The 17,193-nt window shown below is 37.9% G+C and overlaps 2 protein-coding genes across 2 annotated transcripts in view; one reads left to right on the top strand and one right to left on the bottom strand.

The window, feature by feature from the left end:
• LOC125239907 (pyridoxal phosphate phosphatase PHOSPHO2-like) overlaps window positions 1–12,984 on the top strand; it is a 50,202-nt gene extending 37,218 nt beyond the window's left edge. Inside the window, exons 2-4 of the mRNA XM_048147673.1 lie at window positions 1,529–1,717; window positions 9,573–9,791; window positions 11,738–12,984. Of these exons, the coding sequence (XP_048003630.1) occupies window positions 1,529–1,717; window positions 9,573–9,791; window positions 11,738–11,878 (549 nt within the window). The 3' untranslated portion in view covers window positions 11,879–12,984. The remainder of the gene's footprint in view (window positions 1–1,528; window positions 1,718–9,572; window positions 9,792–11,737) is intronic.
• Window positions 12,985–14,143: 1,159 nt separating this feature from the next.
• Window positions 14,144–17,193, bottom strand: part of LOC125239966 (protein slit) — a 298,636-nt gene continuing 295,586 nt past the window's right edge. The window contains exon 38 of the mRNA XM_048147759.1: window positions 14,144–16,976. Coding sequence (XP_048003716.1) covers window positions 16,872–16,976 — 105 coding nt within the window. The 3' untranslated portion in view covers window positions 14,144–16,871. The remainder of the gene's footprint in view (window positions 16,977–17,193) is intronic.

Raw genomic sequence — 17,193 nt, 5'->3', positions numbered from 1 at the left:
ATAAAGGAATAAATGAATGAATGAATGAATGAATGATAGGGATAGCGATAGGGATAGCGATGTCACGACTACATAGTATAAAACAAAGTCGCTTTCTCTGTCCCTATGTCCCTTTGTATGCTTAAATCTTTGAAACTACGCAACGGATTTTGATGCGGTTTTTTTTTTATAGATATAGTGATTCAAGAGGAAGGTTTATATGTATAATAACATCCATTAAATAGTGGAGAAGTACTGTTATTTTTGAGGTTTCTAATGTGATGTCGTAAATAATTACATGCGGGTAGATTATATTTATTTGTCTACCCCGAACATTTATATAAATTAATATCGGGTAGTTTTGTGTTGTTTACATCTCCGGTGACATTTTGCTGGGACGTCAGTCTTCCGCGACCACGGCCAGTGCAACCTGGCCGAAACGTTGGGAAAAAAGGTAAAAATAATGTTAATTAATCGCTTTCGACCTGTATGTGACTTTAAATATGTGTACAAAGCGCGAGAACTTAGTGTTATCTTGATAAGGGATAGGGATAGCGATAGGGATAGCGATAGGGATAGCGATAGCCATAGCGTTAGCGATAGCGATAGCGATAGGGATAGAGATAGGGATACGGATACGGATAATATGGGTATCGTTAGAGGGATACGGATAATCGGTCGGCGGTCTCTTACAATCAAAGTGCTCTAAGACGATCGTTGTTTGCTTGCTTGAAGATTACGTTTGCGATAAGTATAAGCAAAATGTAAAAAATTGTAAGGGATAATAGAAAAAAGTACTTTTTACCCACCGATCATATAGTGTCGAAATACGGGCTATGTGGGATGTTTATAAAGGTTTCCCCAGCGTATATAGAATTACCTACGCTGTGGTCGATGTGTAATATTTCTACAATCATTGCAAGCAAAAGTATTATGTGCAATCGAAATAATCGCAGATAAATATACCAGAGAAACCTAAGGATCCAAATGAAAATCTTAATGAATACTTTTATTACGCGGGCGAAGCCGCGGGTAAAAGCTAGTATACAATAATTTGATTATAGATGCAACCGGATACCGAATATTCGGCCCAACCATCGGCCGAATATTCGGTATCCGGCCGCCGAATATTCGGATAGTAGAATTTTACCTACAATTTAAGCAGGGAGCGGGCGCGTCGTGCAGGTTTTGACTTATTTCGTAGTGAACTTCGCGCGGAGTCCGGTTTTGTTTAATTTTTTTTTATATAACCGTAATAAAGGGCTATGAACTATGATTATAAGTATTATAACCGTAACTGTTTTTTTTTTACATTTAATTTGTTTACCCCAAAATCATTCAACCAAAAATAGCACATCCGGTATCCGGCTGGATAGTACGTCACTATCCGGTATCCGGCCGAATATTAAAATAAGGGCCGAATAGGCCGGATACCGAATAGTAACCGAATATTCGGTGCATCTCTAAATTTGATTATACAAGAATTGCTCGTTTAAAAGTATTACATTAAATGTACCTAGATAATTATGTTTGAAATATTCTTTTCCAGGTATTCCAACACGCATACTCCGCCGGTCTTCGGGAGTCCGACGTCCTCAGTGCCATAGCCTCTATGAAACCTACCCCCGGCTGCATACACATGATGAAAACTCTACATAAAGCTGGGTGGCATATAGTGTTGCTCACTGACGCTAACACAGTATTTGTGAACCATTGGTTATCTACACATCAGTTAGAGGTACGTTTTTCCATATTTTGAGGGTATTTTAGACTCGTGCTTTGTATAGACCTCGTTCCGGTTCGGCCTCCAAGAAAATACTCTTGAGACGTGTGCTTCTTTACTTACGCTAGAGATTTATATGTTGTGAGATAGATATAGCGTGTCTGTCTCGGTCGCACTTACTATAGCCTCAATGAAACCTACCCCCGGTTCACATGTTAAAGACTTTCGAGGTAAGTTTTTCTATATTTTGAGGGTATTTTAGACTAGTGTTTTATATATGCCTCGTTCCGGTTCGGCCGCCAAGAAAACATGCTACATACTGACGCAAACAGTGTATCCACACATTCACTAGAGATCTGTATGTAGAGTGAGATAGATATATATCTCTGTCTCTGTTATGCTCACTATAGGTAGGTTATATAAAGAAGTCCTCGAGATGTATACATATGTTGAAAACTCTACATAAAGCTGGGTGGCATATAGTCTTACTTACTGATGCTAACACAGTTTTTGTAAACCATTGGTTATCTACACATCAGTTAGAGGTACGTTTTTCCATATTTTGAGGGTATTTTAGACTCGTGCTTTGTATAGGCCTCGTCCCGGTTCGGCCTCCAAGAAAATACTAACTAGTGACTTTGACGACCGGTCTGGCTCAGTCGATAGTGACCCTACTTGCTAAGCCACGGTCCTGGGTTCGAATCCCGGTAAGGGCATTTATTAGTGTGATGAGCACAGATATTTGTTCCTGAGTCATGGATGTTTTCTATGTATATAAGTATGTATTTATCTATTTAAGTATGTATATCGTCGCTTAGCACTCATAGTACAAGCTTTGCTTAGTTTGGGGCTAAGTTGATCTGTGTAAGGTGTCCCCAATATATATTTTATTTAGTGTGTCTGTCCTGTGTGCGTAGCCGAATGCACAAATGCTCACGAAACGAAACGCTCGTAGATATCTATCTCTATCGCTCTTGCGGCCAAATTAACTTTCGCTTCGTTTCCTTTTTTTTCGCGTCGCAGAGATGCCATTCGGCTACGGGACCTGTGTGCGTAGCCGAAGGGCACAAACGTTTTTTTTTTTTTTATAAACTGGCCAGTGATTGACCTTAGTCGCACCTGATGGAAAGTGACGACAAGGCCGAGGTTGTAGCTCACTGGTTCAGTAATAGCCTATTCACTCTTGACTTGAATTCACCCAGATTGTATTCGCCCGGGAATAAGTACAGACGAGGGGAGCATGTTCCATTCCTTAGCAGTTCGCATTAGGAAAGAAGAGGCAAACCTCTTCGTGCGAATGAAAGGCAGGTCGACAACGTAAGGGTGAAACCGCTCCCCGCGCCTGGTTGTCCGGTGATGGAACGGGGAAGGAGGAACCAGGTCATGCAGTTCCTGTGCACACTCTCCAGAATGTATCCGGTAGAAGACGGACAAGGACGCAACTCGACGGCGATGCTCGAGGCTTTGTTATCCTGCCTTGCCTGCCGGAACGTCGCCAATGAGTCTTCGAGCTCGACGTTCTATTGAGTCCAAGGCTGCCAACTGGTATTTGGCAGAGCCGTCCCACAAGTGGCAGCAGTATTCCATACACGAGCGAACTTGCGCCTTGTATAAGGAGAGAAGTTGCTCCGACGAGAAATACGCCTCACTTTAAAAAGGATGCCAAGTTTTTTTGCTGCAGTTTTAGCCTTGGACTCAATAGCAGAACCGAAGTTCAGGTTTGAGTTGAGCGTTAGTCCGAGTAACTCTAGGCGGTCCGTTACTGACACGGATACATTCCGGAAAGTAGGAGCCAGGGTGAACTGACTGACTGACTGAGAGAAGAGACACGCCTGCGTTTTTGAGGCATTGAACTCGACTAAGTTGGCGTGTACGTTTACGAAACGCTCACGAAACTAAACGCTCGTAGATATCTATCTCTATCGCTCTTGCGAGATAGAGCCAGATTAACTTTCGCTTCGATTCGTTTTCGTTTCGCGTCGCAGAAATGCTATTCGGCTACGGGATCTGGTTGTACCTGTGGTTGTACTTACTAGACTACCACACCTCGGACACTGGCGATCAAATATATGAAAGAAGCGCGTTCCTAGCACACAGTCTACGCTCGTGTAGGTGAACGCGTACCATGCTTGTATGAGTGAGATATGACAGGTTGACTAGTCGCGTTCGTTGACAGGCGGTAACCGTGAGGTAACCGAGAGCGGGTGGGCGGCACTTTCAGCGGGAAGAAGGGAGTGGCCATACTGTACGATAGTACTCTCTATTATACTGATACTACTATAGCAATGAAACATAACCCCGGCTGCATACACATGTTGAAGACTCTATACACCGTGTTTTTTTTTTGTTTTCCGTTGAATTCGACACGCAGTTAGGTTCTTTTTGCTGTGTACACAGCAAAAGGGAATGTACAAGTTTCTAATGGGGTGGCAACGCGCATGTGACACTGTTTGAGTTGCAGGCGTCCATAGGTTACGGTGACCGCTTTACATCAGGCGGGCCGTATGCTTGTTTGCCACCGACGTAGTATAAAAAAAGGTTCATCATCAGGAACCATCCTGTAACCTGTATATCGCTTTTTGTTAAATTCGAAAAAATATTTTTTTTTCATTTCCATACATAATAAATGGATTAATTAGTGTGAGAGGACTTGAATCATAACATTCATAACATTAAAGTCATTGTCAAGTGTTTGACGGCACATGTCAAAACAAATAACATTAGGAAGTGATAAGGGATGTCACACACGTGTTCAGTAAATAATTTTTTTTAATAATTCGATAACCGTAAGAGTTAAGAGGCTAGTTTCATAGAGAAATTAATAGTATTTGACCTAAAGAACCTTCTCTTAAAGTTAACGGAATTCAATAAAACACGGTGTATAAGGCTGGCTGGCATGTAGTCTTACTTACTGACGCTAACACAGTTATTGTAAACCATTGGTTATCTACACATCAGTTAGAGGTAGGCTTTACTCAATTTAAGAACATTTTAGATTCGTGTTTCGTATAAAAAAGTAATTTGCTAGATTTGTGTTACTTCCGGACACAAACCTGTACCACCACTGATATAATACATATATACACCCTGTTTTTATTGAATTCCGTTAACTTTAAGGGAACATTCTTTAGTTCAAATACAATTAATTTCTCTAAAAAACTAGGCCTCTTAACTCTTACAGTTATCGAATTATTACAAAAAAATAAATACTGAACACGTGTGTGGCATCCCATGCCACTTCCTAATGTTATTTGTTTTGACATATGCCGTCAAACACTTGACAATGACTTTAATGTCAAGGTCCTCTCACACTAATTATTAAATTTATTATGTATTTAAACAAAAAAAAATTTTTTTCGAATTTCAAAAAAAGCGATATACAGAATGGTTCCTAATGATGAACCTAACTGCGTGTCGTATTTAACGGAAAAAAATAAAAACTTTGCTTCTTCTTTTCTTATGCGCACTGCCAAGGAGTGGAATTCCTTGCCGGCGGCTATATTTCCGAGCTCATATAACCCGGCAACCTTCAAATCAAGAGTGAACAGGCATCTTCTGGGCGAGCTCACTCCATCGTAGACCACGTCTTTGCCTTTGGCTAGTCTGTGGTCAAGAGTAAACCCATTTATAATTAAAAAAAACACGCTGTATAATCAAGAAACAAATAAAATCCGCCCAAGCGAACTTAAAGCATGTTACTCAAGAGTATAATGAAAAGTGTAATGGTCGTAAAATCACTTCGCACGTACAAGGTGTCCGTAACACTCGACCAAGCAGAATAATACACCCTTTACGTCAGACCCTTTCAATTTGTACAGGGTATACGACCTTAGGGGTTCAAGGGTGTTGGAAGTTACAAATTGAATTAGGTAACTAAACATGTACCTATAAAAAGACGACCGGTCTGTCTGGCCTATCGTGTAGTGATCCTGCCTGTTAAGCCGCGGTCCCGGGTTCGAATCCCGGTAAGGGCATTTATTTGTGTAATGAGTACAGATATTTGTTCCTGAGTCATGGATGTTTTCTATGTATATAAGTATTTGTATATTAGGTATATATATCGTTGTCTGAGTACCCACAACACAAGCCTTCTTGAGCTTACCGTGGGACTCGGTCAATCTGTGTAAGAACGTCCTATAATATATATTTATAATATAAATAAATAAGCTCTTTCATAATACAGGTGAAGACATTTTGCCAAAAAAATCAGTGCTCTATCTTCAAAAACCAGGGAGGAAATAGTCGAGAGCGTTTGTATGGAGAATTGACCCCTCCTGTATCGTCTTAAAATTATTCCGTTTCCCCATAAGCACCGTGTATAAATAGGTTATCTAGGTTACTATATGCTAGTGTTTGTACAACAAATGTTTACAATTAGTTCATACCATCGCCACACTAACCACTAAGGTTTTAAAACAATTGTATTATGTTTAGGTCTCAAGGGTGTTCTAGTCTTCTACTTTTGTTCTATGTTAATAAAATTAGGTACCTAGTTTACCTATTGTTTGTTTTGTCGTACGGTGCGGGAATAATATGATTAATATTTAACACTAGCTTTCGAAAATTCGAAAGTTGTGGAATCCTCCATAGAAACTTCCACCCCCCATTTTCGAGAAGAGTTAGAAAGAGACAAAAGGTAGCCTATGTCACTCTCCATCCCTTCAACTATCTCCACTTAAAAATCACGTCAATCTGTCGCTCCGTTTTACCGTGAAAGACGGACAAACAAACAGACACACACACTTTCCCATTTATAATATTACTAGCTTTTGCCCGCGGCTTCGCTCGCGTTAGAAAGAGACAAAAAGTAGCCTATGTCACTCTCCATCCCTTCAACTATCTCCACTTAAAAAATCATATCAATCCGTCGCTCCGCTTTGCCGTGAAAAGCGGACAAACAAACAGACACACACACTTTCCCATTTACAATAGTATATAGTATGGATTCCTTAAGACATTTATAATATTATAACATCTTGATTTAATGTACATGACCTTTACAACGAAATAAATGAATATGAATATGAATATGAATAAGAGCCTTTTCAAATTATGTGATAATGTAAAACGCACTAATATTAGTATTTATAAGGATCAAAAAACCGGCCAAGAGCGTGTCTGGCCACGCTCAGTGTAGGGTTCCATAGTATTCCGAATTTTTCTCAAAAACTACTGAACCTATCATTTTCAAAACAATTTTCCTAGAAAATCTTTATAAAGTTCTACTTTTGTGATTTTTTTCATATTTTTTAAACATATGGTTCAAAAGTTAGAGGGAGGGGACGCACTTTTTTTTTTATTTAAGATTTTTTCGAAAATATTAATATTATCAAAAAATGATCTTAGTAAACCCTTATTCATTTTTAAATACCTATCCAACAATATATCACACGTTGGGGTTGGAATGAAAAAAAAATCAGCCCCCGCTTTACATGTAGGGGGGGGGGGGGTGTACCCTAATAAAACATTTTTTTCCATTTTTTATTATTGCACTTTGTTGGCGTGATTGATATACAGTAGTGCTTACGGTTACTGAGATTATCCGCGGACGGACGGAACGGACAGACAGACATGGCGAAACTATAAGGGTTCCTAGTTGACTACGGAACCCTAAAAACAACATCGTTGATTTTTTTAGATAATATTTTAGGTATCTTAGCAATCTTATGCATCTATTGTATCTGCAAGTACTTAAGGCGCTACTTATACATTTACCATATAAAAGTAAATGACCATCTTTTCACATCATGTTTTCTTTCCTGATACACCATAATCTACAGATCTATCTAACAAAGTACCTACTCTAATAGCCAGACATAAAACCTAGCTATAGGCAAGTAGGTAGGTATAGTTTGTTTTCCCGTGTCTATTCTAATTAAGTTAACATTTGTTTCGTTGTGACGTCACGACGCGTGATCACGCCAAGGCTGACGCTATCTAGGGAATAGGTGTTGTAGATGAATATAACATCAATGTGACTTTCTATGTGAAAAGGTGTCTTAAACTTAAACAAACACCACTTAAACTTAAAAAAAGCCCACAACGCAAAGTCAAACCACTTAGTAAACTGAAAAATTGACATGTATAACTAATATGACATGTATAAAGCTAGGAACATACTACACGGACGTCCGTCGTAAATCGACTGCGGACGGGAATCTGGACAATGAAATTACACATAACCGTGCAAACTATCGGTCGACGGACGTGGACGTGGCCTTGAGCGCATGGACGTCCGATCGAAATCTGGCTCGCTGGATGTTTTGTTCCGTGCACACTGATCGGTCGCGGTCGCGGTCGATTTACGACGGACGTCCGCGTAGTATGTTCCTAGCTTAACTGTCCAAGCCAAGCGGGGCCCCATCAGGCGGGGGGGGTCACGTGGTCTATTTGTATGGCAAACTTAGGCTCCAGGGGGGGTCATGACCCCCATGACCCTCCCCCCCTGGATCCGCGCATGGTCCAAGCGCCTCATAGACGCATCTGGCCCCGTAGCCGAATGGCATTTCTCCGACGCCAAACGAAAGCCGCCGCTGGCTCTGTCGCGCCAATACGCAAGCGCGATAGAGATAGATATCTACTAGCGCTTCGTTTCGTGAGCGTTTCGTGAGCGATTGTGCCATTCGGCTAGCCACCCTGGTGACCAGTGGGCTGGCCAGTATTTCGCTCAGCGGATAAGTATAGCTATCCAGCGGGGCAATGTGGCCAGCCTTCTGGACACCTTACCCACTGGCGACGATTTGAGCCAATTTTTTTATTTGTAGATAAGTTGTATAAGTTTTTATTTGTCAGCAGTTCTCGAAAAGTTTGTACAAAAATTAAGGAAAAAGTTAAATTTGTTTTTATTAATTCCTATTTTGTTACCAAGATTTTGTTGATGAATTGAGATTTTATTAAGTTTTATTTCGTCATTAAGGTTCTTTAGTATCTATATTTTCTTAATTATAATAATTAACCCGTATATATCTTACGAAAGTCGACTTATATTACTAAATGTTGGTAACAAAATAGGATCAATTAAAATTTGCTGACGTGGCTATGTACAAAGTTGCCGGGAATTGCTCTTGTACGATTTATAGTATAAAGCTGAGTTTAGACGTGCAAGTTATTGCTGCAAGTTTTGAGACAGAAGTATACGCAAGAAAGAGATGCAGATATTTGCCACTCACTCTTACATATAGCTGTGTCTCAAAACTTGCAGCAATAACTTGCTGATGGTCTAAACTCAGCTTTAGTGTTTATTTGTAAGTTTTTGTTATGTTTTTTATGCCACAGTTTTCGTTTTCTTTTAACCCCTTATTTGCCAAGAGTGGCCCTGAAGCTTTAGTAGTTTCATGTGCTCTGCCTACCCCTTTATGGGATACAGGCGTGATTGTATGTTTGTATGTTTGTTTTGTTATGTTGTTGTTTGTTAAAATAAATTACTAATTTGTATACATATATTAGTCTTTCCCATCACGGAACAATGATATATTAGTATTATTAGTCGATAGGGTCCGCATTCGGGGTGCGAGAGATTTCTGGAACGCATGCCACAGGGCCCGCATTCGGGGAAATTAAATAGTAAAAGTAACTTTCATTGGTTGTTATCTCGCCTGCGGGGAGTCCCCGTGTGCTGCATAATGACCAATCAAATTGCACCACTTTCATGGGTTGTTATCTCGCCTGCGTCTGCTTAACTCGTTCGGTATGCACTCCCCGTATGCTGCATACCGAACGAGTTAACGACCAATTGCACCACTTTCATTTGTTGTTATCTCGCCTGCTAGGACTCTCCGTATGCTATATACCAAACGAGTTATCGACTAATAAAATTGCGCCATAACTTACTAACATAAATACTTACTAACATAAGTATATCTCCTTCCAGGACTGCGTAACAGCTGTGATCACCAACCGCGCCTTCTGGGACCAAGGCCGGTTATACATCGAGCCTTGCATGCGCCAGACCGCGTGCTCCAGATGTCCCACCAACCTGTGCAAGAGTCTTGCACTGGCGCAGTGGTGCGCAAGACATCAGTACGCGAATATATGTTATGCTGGAGATGGAAGAAATGACTATTGTCCAGCTACCAACTTACCTGCTCATGTAAGTTTTGTTTTTATTTTATTATTTATTTTATTTTATTTGTTAGGAAAACTTACAGCTTAAGTTAAAATAAGGCTTATAACAGAAACAATGAGCCAATAACAAACAATTTATTATTATAAATGGGCTTTTGGCCACAGACTAGCCAAACGCAAAGACGTGGCCTACGATGGAGTGAGCTCGCCCAGAGGATGCCTGTTCACTCTTGATTTGAAGGTTGCCGGGTTATATGAGCTCGGAATTCCACTCCTCGGCAGTGTGCACAAAAAGAGAAGTTTAGTTATCTTTTATTTGTATCAGTTCGTTTTTTTTTCATGTTAATTTTTCTTTTTTTTAGATGTACTGTTAATTTTTTTTGATGAATGCTTTTGCTTATTAAATTGTATCTTGTTTTTTAATGCATATTAATTATAAGATGTAATGTTTTGAAAAGAAGTGGCCCGCCAAATTTCTTGCCGGTCCCATAGTGGATACCCCCCTCCAACTGAGTGGGGGCTGAAATCTTCTCTAGACTGAGGCGTAGGGTTAGAGCCGGCGTAGCTTTATTTGACGTTCATATGCGCATTGTAATATGCCTACTTGGAAAATAAATATTTCATTTCATTTTATTTCGAAGAAGTGAAGAAGTAAAGCGCTTCGTGCGAATTAAAAAGTAACTTATGCAATTTATTTATTATTCTCTTTATTTATCTTTCTTCTTAAGTTAGGCTACTTATAATATGATTATAAAAGTAAAATACAAAACCACATACAAAACAATACAAAATATATAAACACATTATAAAAAACCTAACCTAGGGTGCCGCCAGCAGCGGGACAGGGCCCAAGCTGCCGGTGGTTAGGGCTGCAGAGAGAGGAACCGTCGGACTATCCGCGCTGTGTCCAAGATCACTGCCTTCTGCATCTGGCCCTTGATCCATCCACCTAGCGAGAGTCTATTTATTTATTTATTGTTATTTTTAGTTACAGTATAGGACTTATAATTAAAACATATCCCTGCAAAACTGCATCTACAGTTCTTGCACTGGCCAGTAATCAACTATATGCTATGCTAGTGACGATATAAACGACTTATATCTAGCTACCAATGTGGTTCCTTATGTAAGTAACTGTCAACTCTTTTGCACTGGCTCAGTGGTGTGCAAGAAATCAGTATACGAATGAATATATGACTACTGTCCGGCTTAGGGTTGCAAATAGAAAAAAAAACATTTTTTTTTCAGAATTATGAAAAAAAAATTGAAAAAAAAGCATCGTTGTTTTTTTTTATAAATATGTTTATTTTCAGACGCACAAATAATACGACAATAATGGTTTTTCGTGATTTGTAACGTTTCAATAACAATAGCGTACATTTTAATTTGATAAACATTCAGTATACAAACGTTTATTGGGGAATCCCCGATGCGGCGTGGAGCGTGGAAAGGCGGTGGTGTTGCAAACAGTAGGTAAATAGCGATGACTACTAACTACAGATTTCGTAAATGTTAGTTTTATAAAACCAAAATTAAATTAAATTCGTTAACATAAAATCCTGAAAACCTTATGAAAGTTTTAACTGCTTTGCAAATTTTGAGGTTTTGTACTAAAAAAAAACACTCCAGAAAGTGTTTTTTTCGCATTTTTTTTTTCAAGCCAGAAAAAAACCGTGTACATTTGTAGTTTTAGCCATACCTTTTTGCATAATTTAAGTTTAGTTTTTAAGTTTATTACGAACTAGCTTTTGTCCGCGGCTTCGCTCGCGTTAGAAAGAGACAAAAAGTAGCCTATGTCACTCTCCATCCCTTCAACTATCTTCAGTTAAAAAATCAGATCAATTCGTCGCTCCGTTTTGCCGTGAAAAACGGACAAGCAAACAGACACACACACTTTCCCATTTATAATACTAGTAAAGACTAGTAAGGATAAATATTTTGATTGATTACACTACTCTTTTCTGTCCACAGGCAACGGTCTTCCCCCGCCGTGGTTACCCCCTAGACGACCTAATAAAGAAGACCCTCGCCTCCCCCACCCCCCACGTGGTAGCCAAGGTGGTACCGTGGGACTCATGTGATACTATCTTGGCTGAACTCATCCAGAGTTAGGCTAGCTTAGGTTATTGAGTCGCATAGCGTCACTACTTTTAAAAAATCTCGTATCTCACGCTGTTCCTCAAAGTTAAAACGCAGTAAGTCTATATGCATTCCATACATACTTACTACAATTTTCTTTTCATTGACAGGCGAAGATACAAGTTTTTTTAAAAGTAGTGACGATAGGCAATATTGTCCACTTACGCGGGGCATGCTTTTCTCAAAATATTGTATTCAATTATAAGTATACGAAAATAATATACACGACGCTTTTTAGATCTGCTTATTTAAATTTAGAAATTAAATCATTTTTATGTGACGCAATACTATAAGTAGATCAATGTTGCAAGATAAAATAAAAAAATTACGTTGAAGTCTGTCAAACAACTCGCGTCACTAGAAAAACGCAGCATCTTTAAAAAATATAGCCTCGAAGCTTTATCTTCCCATGAAAAATTTCATTTCGCGCCATTTTCTGGTGACAATCTTTTTTGACCGTCTACAATTTGAAAACTATAGTCTGTCAAGCTATTTACGTCACTAGAAAAGGGCCGCAAATAAAAAAAAAATTATGTTCGAATATTATTGCTCCATTAAAAAATTGTTTGAATTTTTTTCTAGTGAGAAACTTGTCTGACCGATTATAATTCAATATCGAAATAAACAATAATAGGGATGACGACCACATAAAAAAATGGCATTCTGTTTAGTCCGTCAGTTAGATCGTCCAAAAATATGAAACACGTGTTTTTCACTTTTTCTAATTAATAAAAAAGTACAAAGATATAGAGCATCAAAGTTCCGGAGTGGGGGCTTGTGACGTCACTTCTAACTAAAAATTGTACCTAGGCGTGACGTCACGCGAAACTTCAACGTACTGTACCGTCGTGATTTTTCGTTTATGAGAAAAAAGAAAAAAAAAATGTGTCCAAAATTCTTTGATAATCTAACTGACGGACTAATTAGTTTTTTTTAGCTGTCTCGCCTATTTTATTTATATTTTAATTAAGTATTATTTAATTTATACGTCCATCTAGAATAATAACGAAAATAATTTATTTTGTTAAAAACACATTCATCTTATGAGCAGTTGTGATTAAATGTTATCTACCTCGTTCTATTGTTGTTTCCTTTCATATTATTTTAAGTGCGTTTTCACATCCGATCCGATATCGGATGTAGGACCGATCCGATATCCGATAGTTTAAGCCGATATCGGATCGGATAATGTGAAAACGCACTAACTCAATCCTTTGATCGCCAATGATACGATACGACTGTCGTGACATCAGCATAGAAACGGTTAGGTAAGTACAACTGTCATAGGGTCACTTGCACCATCAAAAATGGATTGTTAACCCGAGGTTAACCCACCATTTTATATGGAATTTGACAGTTTGACAGTTGATTTTTGCCTTTGAAATCCTTCCGACATCCGATATCGGATCGGATAATGTGAAAACGCACTAACTCAATCCTTTGATCGCCAATGATACGATACGACTGTCGTGACATCAGCACAGAAACGGTTAGGTACAACTGTTATAGGGTCACTTGCACCATCAAAAATGGATTGTTAACCCGAGGTTAACCCACCATTTTATATGGAATTTGACAGTTGACAGCCCACTAACCTTGGGTTAAGCGGGTGGTGCAAGTAGCCCTTAGGGTCAAAATAACTAAGGGTTACTTGCACCACCGAAAATGGAGGGTTAACCCACCATTTTATCAGCAATTTCCGTTAAGTTTGTACATTTGGATCACGTCTCCGATTTAGATAAAAATTGGTAGGCTGATAGAGTCCATGATGCTCAGCAAGATCCACTAGGTTTCCCAAAATGTCCTAGGTTGATTGTATGAAACTTTCCTTTTTTGTTACCGAAAATGTATAGAAATCTGGTAACAAAAAAGGAAGGTTTCATACAAACTACATAGGACATTTTGGGAAACCTAGTGGATCTTGCTCAGCATCATGAACTCTATCAGCCTACCAATTTTTATCAAAATCGGAGACGTGATCCAAATGTACAAACTAAACGGGAATTGCTCTTATATGGAATTTTAACAGTTGACAGCCCACTAACCTTGAGCTAAGCGGATGGTGCAAGTAGCCCTTAAGGTCAAATAAGTGCAATAAAATTGAAATTTTGTAAATGGAACACGCTTCTGTTTTGTTTCGTTTAATGTTTAAAACAAAACTAATTCAATTAAAATTCATAGGTAATTTTCCTTGTATGGTGGGTTGCTAGAGGTTAAGAATGAAAGTGAAAAACATGAATATATCTAACATCCTCTTTTATTACATCAAATAAATTATAAAGTTCATAGACAATAATTATTATATTTTAATTATTAAAAAGCGCATGCGACGATGACGTCATCACTCGATATAAGCCACTCATCTCCAAACTACCCTTATTCTATAAAAAAAATTAACTATGTGGTTTAAAAGATAAGAAGTATATTTTATTCAAAGTCAAAATCTAAATCGACCGATATTTAGAGAAATCCACAATGCAATAGAAATAATGTGGAACTAACATATTCCATACAAAATGTTGCCATGTAAACATTTTACATCAAAAATGTGACAGGTCACAAAATGGCGCCCTTATTTATTTTCTATAAAGTAATTCATGTCACCCTGTTGATAGACTTGTGTTTTACCGATAGATTAACCAAAGGAAATGATTGGTTTATAAAAAATAGTATAGAGATGAGTGTTATAAGCATCACATCGAACTACAAATTAAAACACTTAACATCTACTTAAACTAAAATAGAGAAATCCATCAAAACCTGTGTATCCACAACAAAACCTTTATTGTAAACAATGTGATTTAATATTATATTTTCATTTGCACATACATTTGGATTTTACACCTTTTTCCGCTGACAAAGTTGTCGATTGACTATAGGTTATCCAATATGTGGTATTTTTGAAAAATAATACATGGCAAGAATATCTTGAATAGCAACATTGACGGATGGTTTTGACAGATTTTTCTATTGGCTGTTAGTTTTTAATACTGATGTAAAATATTTTAGGTCGTTAAATGCGTTGTGTGAAGATTTAACAGTTCTTGTTTTACTGTTAAGAAACAGACAATAAACATATTACAGATTTTAAGCGCTTGTATAACCTAACGGTTGGTAGTTTTATCTCCAGAGATACCATATGAAAAAGGAAACTACCAAAATGGTAGAAATAAATAAGGAATGCAATACACGTTACACTAAACAGTAAGATTTACATACTCTTAACGTCTAATAAATTTACAATTAATAAGCCTACTTTAGCAACAAAATGGCAATAAATATTTTATATATTTTTACTTTACAAAAGAACTTCAGTCAGAAACGGATATGAGTACATTTCTATTAATAACTATGACTACTTTATCATGGCTTATTATATCTTAAATTTGTGATACAAATACTTATTTTAAAGCCTAATTGAATAGGCCAAACAATGATTTTTAAGTAGAATATAAGAAATTATGGCAATCTTTAAAGAGAGCTGGCAAGACTTAATATTTTTGATATATTTCTGTTTTAAACTGATCCATGATTTAATTAAAGCTAAATATTATTAACTAACTTAAAACTACAGAATACTAAACAACTTTTAAAATAATAAATATTAATTATAATTACATTAAATGAACACATAATTAAACTTCATTGTTATTTTTATTTATGAACAAAGTTTTTTTTTAATGGTTGTATATTAATCGTAATAAAAATGTCAGATACCCTTGTGGTAGTACAATTTTAGTCTAGTGTGATAAAATACCGTGGTGAATATTTTAAACCTACATGCTGTACCTAATAAATATTTTATAAAAAGTGAGGTTATGTTCTTATTACCAATATTGTTAATACCATCTTCAAATCTGTAGATATCTTCATTTACATTTATTGCAATTAATTTTAATTCTTCCTTTTTTTTCAAGATTTATTTTTATTTTTTATGAAAATGTAGGTAACTGCTTTAGAGATTTTGAGAAAGGTTTTATTTATGTGCTTTTACAAAGAAAAATATTTACTAATTTGAAAATGGTACTTCTTAAGATAACTCTAAATGTTTACTATATTTGAAAACCTTTACATTTTACGTTTTTAGGCCGCCACTACGTTCGTACATGTACATTTGGTAAATTCGTTATTTCATCAAGTCTACCCGTGACCTATCGCTATAAAATAGCTGTAACAGACGGTCGTACCGGACCGAAATCTGGGTCTGGTCTGAGGCCTGTCCGGTGGTAAGGAAGGTCTTATGTCATAGGCCCAGTAGCCAGTAGGACACAATTACTAGTAAGAACGAGAAAGAAATATGCTTCCCGATTCAAGACCGCGGTCCGGTATGCCAGTCTGGTACAGCTTTAGATTCACGCTCAAAATTATTGTCAGTTGGCGCGTTGCTTCAGTTCTGTCATAAATATTGCCAGTTTAGAAAAAAACTACTATTTTAGGAGATTTAAAGTTTTTCTACAAAAAATCAGGCAGTGATAGTTACAAACTAAAAAGGTTTCTGTGCTGTGTAATCATCAGTTTAGAAATAAAATATCAAGCCCTTGCAACCACCTTTCTCTGTCACTCTAATGACGTTCCAGTCGGAATAAAAAAAGATGTCTGCGACATTCCTGCCACCAAAATACCCGGGTCTAAGCTACTGTATTTAGTGGAAAGGGTCGGGTCATGCGAACTTGTAGAATGGCATCGTTCTCTGTCATTCTAATGACGTCTCAATTGGAGTAACAGAGATAGATGCTTGTGAATTTTAGCGGACGTGACATTCCTGCCACCAAAATGCCCGGGCCTAAGCTGCAGTCTTAGTAGAAAGTTGTGGTTCTTGCGTACTTCTCGAATATTTAACCGTTCCCTGTCACACGAATTAAGTCTTAATTGGAGCAAAAGAGAAAGATGTCAGCAGTTTGTGAACTTGTGCACATTTGACATTCCTGCCACCAAAATGCCCGGGCCTTTTGTGCTTACTACAGTCTTAGTGGAAAGGGGTGGTTCTAGTGCATTTCTTGCCGCACGCGCATTTGCGCACGATCTCGATGTCCTTACTCATGCGTGTGCCATCGGGACAGACCAGGCGGATCTGAAAGAGAAGATTTTTAAGGTAAGAAAACATTCTAAAAAAATAGATGTTGGTTATAAATTGAAATAGATATCATACACGTAAAAAAAACGACAAGGCCCACTGGTTGTCGAGCTGGGAATTGAACCTGGGTCTTCAGCATACAGCCAGCCGCCGCCGGGCGGGCGGGTGGTCTAGTGGTGAAGACGTTAGCCGCGTAAGCTGAAGACCCGGGTTC

This window comes from Leguminivora glycinivorella, chromosome 26 (assembly GCF_023078275.1).
Source record: "Leguminivora glycinivorella isolate SPB_JAAS2020 chromosome 26, LegGlyc_1.1, whole genome shotgun sequence".
NCBI classification, from domain to species: domain Eukaryota; kingdom Metazoa; phylum Arthropoda; class Insecta; order Lepidoptera; family Tortricidae; genus Leguminivora; species Leguminivora glycinivorella.
Note: the sequence above shows the minus strand (reverse complement) of the source record. Positions and strands in the feature narration are given on the sequence as shown.